Source organism: Battus philenor, unplaced genomic scaffold, assembly GCF_028537555.1.
Source record: "Battus philenor isolate CCGP_79_NKW_IND1 unplaced genomic scaffold, ilBatPhil1.0.hap1 SCAF_7, whole genome shotgun sequence".
NCBI classification, from domain to species: domain Eukaryota; kingdom Metazoa; phylum Arthropoda; class Insecta; order Lepidoptera; family Papilionidae; genus Battus; species Battus philenor.
This window is the reverse complement of record NW_027181737.1, coordinates 9,339,624-9,353,132: the sequence shown is the minus strand read 5'-3', so window position 1 is coordinate 9,353,132 and position 13,509 is coordinate 9,339,624. Positions and strand designations below refer to the sequence as shown.

Sequence of the window (13,509 nt, the reverse complement as noted above, 5' to 3'; positions counted from 1 at the left end):
TTTTAATAAATGTAAATTAAAAAGCAAAAGAAAATTCCCCTGCTTTTTAATGTTCCGGTTAACGGAGTTTATTTAGAATCGTAGGTAAAGATTATCCCATATAACTTAATAAATCAATCGTTTGCGTATTTGCTTTACAATTCATATATAAATCATTTGCATTTCATAACCTAATCTGTAACTTTTTGACAGTATTCGAATAAAGACCCTACGTGAATATCATAAACATATTCCATCTGTTATATGGAATTAAAGTTTTTTTTTAAAATATATACATTTGCTATTAATTGTATACGCATTTCTTAAATTAAAGAAAGTGTATCAAAAATATACAATACTTTACCAAAACTTCTGCGAACACTTGCTTTAAAATAAGCAGAATAAAACATGCAACATGCTGATAAAGTTTACATAATTATTGCTGTATCTAACACTGTGTTATATAACGCTCAACTAAACAATGTTGTTTGAAGACAGACCTTTGAATATCAAGTATCATTTAGTAATAACGAAATAACAAAACGAGAAGTGCTAGTAAAGTCGACTTAGTGAAAGCTACATCGTATCATTAAACATGTAATAAAAATTTTTTAAACATAAATCTTTTACTGACATTGTTCAGTGTGAGTATAAATAAAATATAGTAAATTGAAACGTACATGATTGCGAATAGCTAGAAATCGTGCGATTATTTATTCTATTTGAGTCGTATCTGATAATTGTTCCTCTGCTGTTACCTAGAAAATAATAAAATAAAAAATAACATGCGTAAATAAAACAAAAAAATGAAATGTGACGGACAAACGAAATAAGAATAAGAGTGTATTTTTCCCAGGGATGCTAATTCACGAAACACAAGACAAGTAGTGGAAACTCGGAGATCGTAAAGCGATTCACCTTATCATCGTTGCACGATGGTAGATATCAATCACAACACAGCTGCTACACAGAAAAGCTAAGCTGAAGGGTAGATTTAGAGGTGAACATTGCTTTAATATTTTCACAACATCGAATTGTCGACATCAAACCATATCCGAATCCAAACAACCTTTAAATATTTTGTAAGACAAAAACAGATTTTTGGAATTATTAGATAAAATTATTATTCTTTTTGTAAGGGAAATCTTAATCGCATTAAAAGCGTCGAAGTAACACTCGTATATTGGACTGACAACTGGTATAAGGGTACGTAATAAGTAAATTTTAAGGTTGTTTGTCTCGTGCATGAATGTTACTGATCGTACAGAGGACACGGCTGCCCTGGGCGGGCTGCTCTCTGGCTGGGCGGCGTCTCAGCTCACCACACTCGGGCGAATCCAAGGACAGGCTCTTCATTCTAAGGTTCAACTTTTGACGTCTCGGCGAATGCGGCGCTACAACAGTCACGTTGCATGAGCATTGTATTTACAATTCACTAATTTTCGGACTTGTTCACTCACTTCGGATAATGAAACTAAAATGTTGGGTATGAATATATTCTTGCAAACAACAATGGTCATGTAAGTATTATGTTATTTTGTAAACGTGATACATGTAGAAATTAAAAAAACACTTTATCCATTAAATGTAAGTAAATAATGTTAATTTTGAAACGATAGCATGAATTTTAACATTTGAAAAAAAAAACCGCGTTATTCTTTTAATGACAATTACCTTGTAATGTTTATGTGATTTAGGGCAATAACATAAAGATTCATGCTTTCGGTTTCAAGTTTTCTTCGATAAAATTATTAATATACATTGAATAGTGTGCGTAAAGCATAGCAAACCAAAATGCTTTTGATAAACAACAGTTAGGAATAAAAATGCAATAACTCTTCAGCAAATATCGAAAATGTTTTAATAAATAACCAATAAACTAAAAACGTTCTACAAGAGAGTAAATGTTGAAACTAATCGCTATTATTTCACTCAGTAAGTCACCTACTGTTATCTGAAGGGGATCGTGACGGGATGTGATTGTGAATGATGTATTGTTACAAAATGTTCTTTTATGCAATAATAATTGCTATCAAAATTAAAACAATCTACTGGGAATTATTTTTATAAGTGTCCGACATGTTATACCAGGTAAGGGACTGGTGCGGTCTGCTTGCCTCAACATTTGGGCACTCTTCGAGTTCCTCATCGAACCTGTGTGGACAAAGTAAACAGGCACGAGTCGGTCAATACTTCAAAACTTTTACTTTATTTCCCCTTATGTAACATGTAACTTTAGTCTAAAATAAATGCGCCGAGTCACAGGTCCACTGAGAAATTGTATTAATAAACTTATCGTAGCTTTGAGTACGTAAGATTAATTCTCTAAAGACGAGTTTGAAAGAACAGCAAAGATATGGCTCTCGTTGTTAGTACCAGGATTCCATAATGCAAGAGATACACGTTGCAGTTAATTTAACGGCAAAGACAAATGCATGCGATCACCAGCACGCCTCACCAAGCCATGCATCCACTTACCGAACGCCTAGAGGGAAGAGGCGTATCAAATGAAAATACAATAGTGCAAATAACGGGAACCCAGAAAAAAATCTATTTTGTTCTGATTTTTATTGTAACAGTAACAATATACAGATATCACAGAACGCGGGGCGTTTCGGGGTTATTAATTATAAAAATATTTGAGTAGCGGCTGTCGTGGGCAAGCCGTCTTGCCTCCCGGACTCAGTGCTCTTATTAAAGAGATAAAATTATAATTGCTCTCGCTTTTCTGGCTACGATTTAAAAATTTATTTTTTCTTGCGAACGCTGGCTGTTGGCTTGAGAATTGAAGGTGGCGGATCGCCGTTTTCTTTAACGAAACATAAGGGCTGCCCAAAGGGTCGCGTTGTTGTCTCCTCCGATTCTGCAAAGATACCCACTAACGTAAACTAAATAAATAAAACACAATGAAAACAATATACAAAACAAAATAAGTTTAAGTAATTTTTTATAAGGGAAGAGGGTTTGATTATGCATGTCCCGCGACGAATAGTCATGATAAAGCCCAGAGCCAGGACAGGGTCAAGCAACTAGTGCGATTACCTAAATATAGAGCGTCCTAATCTATGCTCGTTCCTATTCAAACTAACGCTTCTATAAATACAAAAAAAGAAAATAAAAAAAACGAAACAGAACACACAACGTGACACTGGAGCCCACAGGGACAAACAAAGCTCATTGTAGCTGTGACAGAGATGCGCTACGGTCGTGGGCGCGTACTTTCCGGCAGAGAAACGGATCGGTGCTGCGGCGAGCCGCGGCGCGACTTCGAGCCCCACATGGACAAACTCTTGACCCCGGCGAAGAGCCGCCGCCGGACGCCGCCATCCGGCCGCGTCGCCCCTACCGACAAGCAGCGCTCAGTACCGCACCCCGCCCCGCGCCCGCGACTCAAGTGCGTGCAAAACTCGACACTACTGAAAACGAGTGAACTGAGAAGCGGCCGGCTCGGGCCCCGGCGCGGTCGAGCGAAGCCAAGCGCCGCGCCACACCTGACGTGGAGGTGACGGCGGCTGACTGCGGCGCTACGGCCAACCCAGCCGTGGGCCGCGCGGGCGAGCGCACCGCGCCCGGCTCCTCCGGCGCGGACACGCGTACGACCGGCCCTCCCGGCTTCGCTATTTCGTTGGCGCGCTTCAGAACTTGGTACGTCTGATCCACTTCCTCCTCTGAGCACCGAGCGAAATGTTAGTCGACTTACATGAGGACGAACATGTGTATTAGTTGGGATAAATATTCGTAGAATGCGATGTCGCTACAGTTAGTTTCACTGGATTTCTAAAGTGCACGGGTATCACGCCGGATGGACTCATACCGTACCCTCGTCATAGTAGCTATCGAAATCGTCATCAAACTCGACCGATCCCTTGAAACAAATCTTGGTAAGCCTCTGTCCGGGCAGCCAGCCGTCCTCCACCCCTGAATAACGTCAAGTTAACTGCTGATGTGTAACGTTAATGTGTCGCTTTTTGTTTGTTTTATCTGAGTGTCATGGAAGCGTCTTTTATCGAGGTGGCACGTGATTTACACATATAATTGATTTTTGCTGTAATATTGTTAAAATCGAATATTTATTATTAACAAGGCATAAATTTATTCTTCATACGATGTGCAACTTACATTTCTTCAAGGAGATTAAAAAAAATTCAAGTGACGTATTATTATTACACGAATATTGACTACGAAGTATTGAAATTATCTAAACCGTCCTTTGTTTTAGACCGCTCGATATAAATTAATAAAAGTATCGGTCACCCAACGGTGTAGAATAGCTGAAATTTTTAATAAAAACATCATGTTATAGATACTATATGCACTCTTTGTTTTAACCACCAAATACACCACTCTATATTCATGTTTCTATTAAGTATTATGCTTCTATTAAAGTAAAAGATGTACGAAACAAAATGTCCAGAACTATTTTTATATTTTATATTATTGATTTTTTCATTGTATTGTGTGATTGAACCATAAATTAATACTTACTTTCTTCTTCGAAAGCGGTTTCTTGAACTCTGTGCGATTCAATTTCGGAGGTACTCTTCTGTCTGCGGAGAAGCCTCGACTTTGTCTGACACTTGCCCACCTGAGGCATGCAGTCGGTGTGCACGTTCATTTTGCACACGCGGCAACGCAGTCCCTGACGTGTATGCCCTGCGGTAATAAGTTATCATGGTGCATATTGTTCGAAATGAAAAATATCACTTGGAAAACGGAACGCTATTAAACGTTGACCTTGTTAGGTACGAGGTTTGAGAAAAAGTTCCATAAATAATATATAATCCCTTTGGATCTACTTGCGTATCTAAACGGTTTTGATGACATTGAGAAGATTACATAAAAAACATTAAAAGAGGGCTACCAAAACTATTAGTTGCGTTATTTTGATCAGAAATCTCAAATTTTCTACAACAACGACATCTTTATACTAACTATAAAACGGTAAAAAATCGTCGAATGTCAAGATACCTATATACTATTGTTAAATGTAAATAAACTTTAAAAAATTTTCCTCGATTTTTCATATAAAAAGTAAAAATACCCAAGCCCAAAATCGCGTGGTAAGAATATTTTATTTTACTTCTTTTTAACCATACAGAAACCGATGAAGTCGAGGTTCGACACCCACGGCGAGTCTAACATCCATGAGCTGAACGCATATTGAGTGACAGCTCACACTGAAGAGGCCTTTGGAATGCTTGAGCCTAGTTACTCTATGAAGCATCGGCTCAAAAGACCTTCGAGCTCGGCGGCAACAATATTCAATGTTACGGGCCCGCAATGAGATTTCCTCTCGAATTTGGGCTTAATTATTATATAAGAGATTTGTACTAAAAGTCCTCAGAACTCTGCCATTGTTAATCCGTAAAAACTGTAAACGCTAACCAAACAAACAGTAACGAAAACATTGAAATCTAAATGAAAAAAATGTTTTGTCATCATACTTAATACGAACATTTTATTGCTTCTAGATAAATTTTATCAATAAGATTAGGTGATTTTCTGATTATTTTATTAATCGTATATGTATGTTATCCGGTGATATCTTTTTTGAAAGAGGCATACTACGCGAATCACTACCACGTGTATTACTACCACAATTTAAAACCGTGTTCCGAAATGAAGGACGCCGTTGCTAGTGCAATTACAGGGTTAACGAGATTATGATCGGCATACTCCAGTTTTTCTAGGCAACTTGTTATAAAATCGTTACTGAAGTTAGTCATAGAGGTCGACCTAAATTGTCAGTGACCCGTAGGTTCGGAAAATCTGCCCGCCAATGTATTGAATTTTAACTCCATGCTGAGAACAAAAGTTTTTTGTTTATGAACTTTATATGTGCAGTTACAATATAATTTTCGTGAAGAGTTATATTTTTGTTTTTACACGGGGTCTGTTATCGGTTTTGTAGTCAATCTTTACATTAGTTGTATGTGACAATATTAAATCGTTAGGCGATAGTCAGTAGTAAATAATTTATATTAAATATGACACCTTAATAGTGCCTTCTTTTTTTAACAAAATCTACACTGTTTCTTTGACTTGGGGAGGCAGAGCATAAAAGGCGTTTAGCCTAAATCTCGTTTTCGTAGCTCGAGAGCCCTCTTGGGAACCTTGTCTCGGCTCGTTACAACCCAGGCATTGTTATCAGATTGGGAAGCCATCTAACCCTTAGATAACTAAGGCAGGCGCTTCATCGATTGACTTGATGGAAGGGCCCCTGAGAGGGTCCTGAAATGGCACTCAATACGCCTTTAACATTCCAACTCAGGGGCGCCTTAGAGGGCCGAACCTTACGACCAGTTCGGAAAGCGTTAACGTTGGAAAAAGGGTAAAGGAAGCCCCAGTAATGCTTCTATTAAATTAATCGGAGGTTTTAGTCTTCTACACGTTCTTAACCACTCTAACCGACGTAGCATGTTTTTAATTGGTTGCGAATTGCTTCGTAAACTACATGTCTTACAAACTTTCGTTTCTTTTAACAGAAACACATTTATTGTTATGTTGTACACATAAATTATGATATAATTTATTGTGGTAGCTCATTGGCGTAGCCATGAATTTGAATTAATAAGTTTAATTATTTTATGTAATTATTTATTGGCTTACGTTTATTTAGATAGTTTTGTTCTTAATATAGAACATGGTTTCAAGGCCTACAGATATATGAAGAGCTAAGTGTCGCGTGTAATTATAGCAATGTTTGTAAAATATGCATCCATTTATACAATTTACACAGATCATATAAAACTATTTCTTTATACCAATATTTATTTTTATTTTTACAAGTTTTTTTTAAAAAAAAATTTAGACAGCTTTAGTGGCTCTTGTTCATTTCGATTAGGAAAGTTCCTGTACTGGGAAAGCATTTACTTAGCAATTTATTTTCCTCAATGTCGTTAACAGTCTTAGGATATTTTATTACTTCTTTACATTTAAAATGTATTTTATTATTTTCTCTACAAACAATATTACATTTATCTTATTAAAACAACGGCCTTTTTCCGTTCAATGAAGGTTATATTAATTAATTAAAGAGAAAAGATTAATTGATATGTTCCTCTAAAATCAGTTGCTTTAAAATACAAATCTTCACTTGTCATTAAAATTAGGAACAATATTAAAAGGTAATCCTACAAACATTTATGGGCATGTTAATAAGATCTTTATTTGATATTTTTAATCTTAAATGCAAACAGCTTTGTAGCTTATAAATGTCGCATTAAGTCATAGTTAAAATGATAAAACGAAGTAACGACGAGCTGTACAAAATTGTAGTAAAACTTTTTGCTTAAAAAGCAATATCTGACTCACTTTCTTTCTCACTAATTTCGTTACTCACACACTTCGTTACTCACTTACCTCGTAAAACTTGGGAACATACGTCACAAGGCGTGATTTTCTTGTATGTGTACTCTTGGAAATTATGCGCTTCGGAATCACCTCCGGAACGCATTGCATCCCGGGCCGCTCCATTTCTCCTACAAAATTTATATTTTTTTACTTATAAATTCTTTTATAGACGTTTGTGGAGGAATATATATTTTATTAGTAAATTTTGATTCTTTATTACTTAGCTATAAATTTGATAGATATTATTGAAACACTACAATCACACACTGACTTCAATAATCTTCATGTTTGAATAAATTAATTGAATGTATCATGAAAGTATTTTTTTGAATTTCAAGTGTATAAAAATGTAACAATCAAGAAAGAGTAAACACGTTTGCGTGTAAAGGGGCGCATGCAAAGAATCCCACACAGATTGATGATGTTGCGAGTAATTTATCAACCAGGTACTTTTCACAGACTGTCACATTCAAGCGGTAATATACGTCACGGATATTGATCGATGAAGTCCAAGGTCAGGTACGTGGTGGAGCAATGGGCTGTGCGGCATTCACCAATGTCAGGTACGACAACCAATGACCCCGAGTTCAGTTATGACGGTTTGTGAGCGTCTGCTCTAACTAAATGACTATTCATTGCTACTTAATAACGCTTAAATACGAAAAAAAAACAATTAACACTGACATTACAAGCGAATTAAATAAATTACTAAGGACTAATGAATTGTTTTTCTATTTAGCAGTCAATGCAATGGATTACAAACGCGTTGCATCTTAAGAAAAAATAAAAGGGAAGCAATAAAATTTCTAATAATTAAAAATTAATGATAACATAATTGGAGTTCGAATAACTTTTTACCGAAGTTTCTACAAGTGATACGGGCAAGAACTTAAAAATTAAATAAACAAAGACCCAGTGTTCATCCAAGGCTATACACCTACGGGGGAATGTTACCTCATGGCCATAACCGTTGACACCGCGTGGTACATTTGGTTTTTTCTTTATCGATGCAAGAAGAGAAACATCAAAATGAAAATGACAAATGCGAATCAATACGATAAGTCAAATATTACGCATCTGGTATGTGTGAATAAAAAAATTATAAACTTTATTAATTATTATTAACTATTTTGATATAAAAATAACATTGACCTAAACACAATCAAAGACAAAAATTTACGTTAGTGTGTTTCGAAAATGTATGCTTTACCATTTGATTTTTGACTTGTGTTTTTGATTAGCACTATATTTACTTTCGATTAGTTCTATATGTATAACCAAGTTCATTTTGTAATCATGGTCTCTTTATATAATTACATACTGATTATTCTATCAATTTAGTTGTATTTCTACTCTAAAAAAGTAAAAAAAATCAAAATGTTACATTAGTATAAAATTAAGCTCTGACTGACATGTATTTCGAAACACACACGCACAACAAGCTATGTCTCATAATACCAATACAATATAAAGACTAATTATATAAAGAATAAAATGAAAACGTGAAATCAGGACACAAAAGTTATATATACTTTCTATAACAAAATAACTATTGTAAATTTACAAACTCTACTTACGATATATTTTTTAGAAATAAATGTAAATACAAGTGAAGTGTATATTTTTATTTGTCTCCTGATAAAACATTTGTTTAAGCTGTATGCATCTCGTTATCTTGTACCCTTGCCAATAAGCGCCAGTTCACTGAAAGCGTCGCAATTTTCTCTACACCTGAATATTCTAATAAAACTTTCCTGCCTTTATAAGCTCCGTATAAAGGACGAAAACATAGTAGGTGATTTGCATGAATTTCCTTTAATGAAGTATTCAAACTCAAAGTTAAATTACAAATACTGACTGGCATTGGGTATTTCATTCTATAGCAAAGTATATACACAATGAAAACGAAAAACTATATCCATTAATTAGTATTATGTTTAGTAAGAGTCTTTAGGAAACCTTAGGAACAATAGCGGATTCCTGCCCCTAATCTAATTTGTGTTAAGTTATGATATAACTGTGTATTTGTTCGTATTACAATTGTAATCCACGGCTTATTTTACATATTAAATATGTGTAAGATTAATAAGTCATCGAAAATAGAAAATAATCAGGTTTAGTTAGGGGAGATATACATCGATGAGAGTATATACTATCGAGCGCTTATATCTGTAAAGTAATAATTTCAGACCAAAGTAACAAATGAAGTTAAGACGTAAACTCTCAAGTTAAACGACGAAGAATGCAAAAATGGTCAAATTTAGGGACTTAAACCAAAAAATTCTTTGTAAATTAAATTTGCTTGAAATCACTAGGGTTCCCATTAAAAAAAAACATTTTTAATTGTCTTCGATTAATATTAACGTTTAATTTATGCGAAAAAATTAATTTTATTTTATATAATCAATAAATTGATGATGGAATAATTTTGCCTAACATCTTATCATATTCATAATAAAACTGTTACAGATTCATTGGGAGAAATCCGATTAGTCCGCTGGAACGTTTTTGTTCATCGAAAGAAAAGGAATTCATTGAACAAAAATGCATTCACTTTAACAAAATTTGTTAAGATCGTAAATCATTTCAAAAGAGCAATTTTTTTTTTTTTTTTACTAACAGAAGTGAGTAATTTATAGAAAAATTATAAATCTACACCCATAAGTTTTAAATAAGTAAAAAATAATTAGTAGCTCATTTGACAGCAAAAAGATTAAAAACGTTTATACAATCACCCGTATAAAGTGATTACTCTAAAATATACAGTATTTATTTTTGAAATGCGGCAGGTCAGTAATTTCTGGCAGTAAAAAGTCCGCGGGGACAGATAGTAAACAATAATTAGTTTTAATATGCAGTAATCCCAATTTTAAACGCCGTTTCTTTCTGACTTTGACGTTTTTGCTATATCATCATTTCATTATCATCTCCATTTATTACCATTGATTTTTGAATAGGCAGTACCACATAGAAATTGACACCTAATGAGCTATACGTTGAATCCTGTAAAGTTTACACCTATTTCCAATCACCTTCACTTTTTCTTCAATATTTGCCTATTTGTGTGTGTTTAGAAATAAAAATTTCACGCGTTAATAAAACTAAGATTAACTTACTTGTCTTGTGGTCCAGGATGGGGTGGCGGGGCGCTTGGAGGTTTCAAGCTGCGGAAAGCCTTCAGCCATTTGTTCTTCATGCTGCCGGCGGACGATGTGGAAAGCTTACGATCGGCGGCCGCGGCGCTACTGTCCGCTTTCGCCGCGAACAATTCCCTCTACGCAAAGAGAAGCGTACTTGATATACGTGCACACAAAAACAATTATTAATCTAAATAAAAAACTACCAAAAATATATGTGCATTGTTTATTCAAGATGAAAAGTACATAAAAACACTATCGTTGTTGTTTTTCGACGTAGCTCGAAGAATTGCTCATCTGAAGCGGCGGTGGGCGCGTCACATCGCTCGTGCAACCGTTGGCTATTGTGGCCGAAAGGTTCCCGAGTGGCGACCACGAGCTGGTAGACGCGATGTGGGTGGGCTCTCCGCTAGATAAATCGACGACTTTGTGAAGACCGTGAAAAGTCGCTGGATGCGGGCAAGCGCACGACTGATCGTAACGATCTCTGAAAGAGGGCTATATCTTACGGTAGCCGTCTAACGGCTGAATAGAAGAAAAAGAATCTACATGTTTTTTTACTTATTTATTTTTAATGATATTGATGATGATGATTGTACTTTTTCGTTCTATAACTTCTTTTCGGCGATGCGAAATAAATTCTACTTTTTATTCTATCTTAGTATAAAGAAATAATAACGTGTTTTTGTAACTTATCTTTTATTGCGCATTACTTATTGTTACTATTACATATATTTATTATTACACAATGTGTAGAAAACTTAAATGAATAAAGACAAGACGAAATATAGAAAAATTGCGAAGAAAACAGTAAAACCAAAACATTTACTTTTGAAACTGAACCACAGGATAAATTAAAACACTTTTCTCTACTTGCCAAAAATTTTATGTCAATAAAAGACATTTTAGAATGTAATCGAGCAAAGAATAACTTGAAAAATACGGCATTACAATGAAAATGTTATCACATTGTCATTGAATACTTGTAGAGGAGAAATAAAAAACCTGTCCTTATAATTAAACCTTGTTTATTACTAAAACTTTGAAGCAATAAATAAAGTAGGAGAGCTCTAAAACACGTTTTGTTTTATTTCTTATTAGTAGTTTAATAAAAACTATCTCTTAGAAGTGCATATAAAATTTTTCTGGTTTTATTTATCGTAAACTAATAATACTATATACCTTGATAGGATTAGAACCAAGTTTACTCCTTTCCTGGTTGAAAATTTATAATCAGCCATGTCTGTCGAGTTTAAATATTAAACACTAGAAAATCAGCTAAGTATTTCAATCCAGCGCGTCTTTGTTATTAATTAGGTCAGTAATGATAAAGCAGTGACAAGCAGTATTGTGTTTAGCACCAAAGGTCATGACAAAATATTAACCGTGAAGACAAATGAAAGGTACTTGTCTTGTGGAGTCGTTAGTAACAAATTTCGGAACGGAACGGGAGAAGTCTCGAGTGACAAAACACAATATGCTAAATGACGAAGTGAATTGATGTCGATAATTTCAAATTTATCATGTATTTCTATTGTGTTAAAATATATTTAATTGTTTAATACTATACATTGGCGTAACCGCATTGTAAAATCGCGTGATAGTTGAAAATTTGTAATTACACGCTATTTTAGATGCATATTTTGTAAATATCTAACTGATTAAAAGTAATTATTGAGAGTGGGTGAATATTTGCGAATCTTGTTGTGGTGTGGGCACCGACTGCAGAGAGAGTTGTCGTTGTTGTCTTGTACCCACAAAATTATATTAGTGATATTGGCAAAAAAATTATACAAAAACAGAACTACAGGAGCTATTTCTATATTTCTCTAACATATATATATATAATGTTAGTATTGAGTTCCACTCTTAAACGCGTATTTTCAATAGGAATACTACAACAGATTCAATATAAAATTTAAGTTATTTACATAATTTACCTTTTTATAATATCAATTTACATATTTCTATAAATGAAAACAGTACGGATGTGGAATTACACGATTATTTGAACATGCTGTAAGAAGAAGACCTAGGCCTATTAATGGATACAAAAGGTTTTAGACTATTAATGGATACAAAAGGTTTTAGACGCTAAAGTGTTGAACACAAATAATCTTTTGTGAACCTGATCATACGTTTAAAAGACTTTCAAGGTATCCTTTGATTGAAAACAATCCTTAGACCACCAGAACAAGGGCGTTGGTATTAAAACTTACAATTACCTAATTAGCATAATTGGATGAGAATCGATTCTCTCGGATTAACGAAAAATGAGTTTCAGATTTTTATGTTAAAAAAATATTCTTATTCAGTTAATCACATAAAATCTTATAATAACGTAAAAATAATTATTATAAGATGGATACACATTATGTCAGAACTTGATTGAAAATTAATTGTTGAAGGTACACGAATAATTGTAAGTCGCTTAGAAGTTTATTTGACCCATCGGCAGCAGAAAATTGTCGCTTGGACTACCCGAGCTTTCAGATCACACGAGACATTGTTATGCTGTTAGTCGAACATAAGAAACTGTGTTGTATTGGAAGTTTGTTGGAATTAACTCTAACACAATTAGGTTGGTGATATCAGCAAAAGTGACATTATCATTTTAAAAACACTAACAGAGCTATTCGGCCATCATCGTTGAGCTATTTAGTGTTAACTAGCATTGTTCCTAATAAATCATGGTCAGAAGATAGGGTATTTAAAAATCATTCTCAGCTTGTAGTGTTATGTAAAAATAAATATCAAGGTAGCGCTGAAATCATAGTAAAGCGATAGGTGTCAGCCATGTAACTATTATCCATATTTAGTATAGCATAACTTTAATGGATTATGTCTTGAAGTTCATACTCAAGACATATATGCATAATTTAATTAACAGTAAAATCCCTTTAAAAGCCGGGATCATGAATTTTGTAATGAGAACGTATTATTAACTTGTACTTGTATAACTAAAAACAAATAGTAAATTATGTTGCTAATCTTGAATCTTGAGATCAGCTTAACAAGTTTAGCTAACAATTTTCCAAAA

General features: G+C 34.3%; 1 protein-coding gene across 1 annotated transcript in view; it reads right to left on the bottom strand.

The window, feature by feature from the left end:
- Stacl (Stac-like) overlaps nt 1-13,509 on the bottom strand; it is a 50,399-nt gene that overhangs the window by 3,679 nt on the left and 33,211 nt on the right. The window contains exons 8-14 of the mRNA XM_068774583.1: nt 10,449-10,606; nt 7,342-7,460; nt 4,465-4,632; nt 3,471-3,647; nt 2,730-2,842; nt 1,245-1,404; nt 660-737 (exon numbers count right to left, since the gene is read on the bottom strand). Of these exons, the coding sequence (XP_068630684.1) occupies nt 660-737; nt 1,245-1,404; nt 2,730-2,842; nt 3,471-3,647; nt 4,465-4,632; nt 7,342-7,460; nt 10,449-10,606 (973 nt within the window). The remainder of the gene's footprint in view (nt 1-659; nt 738-1,244; nt 1,405-2,729; nt 2,843-3,470; nt 3,648-4,464; nt 4,633-7,341; nt 7,461-10,448; nt 10,607-13,509) is intronic.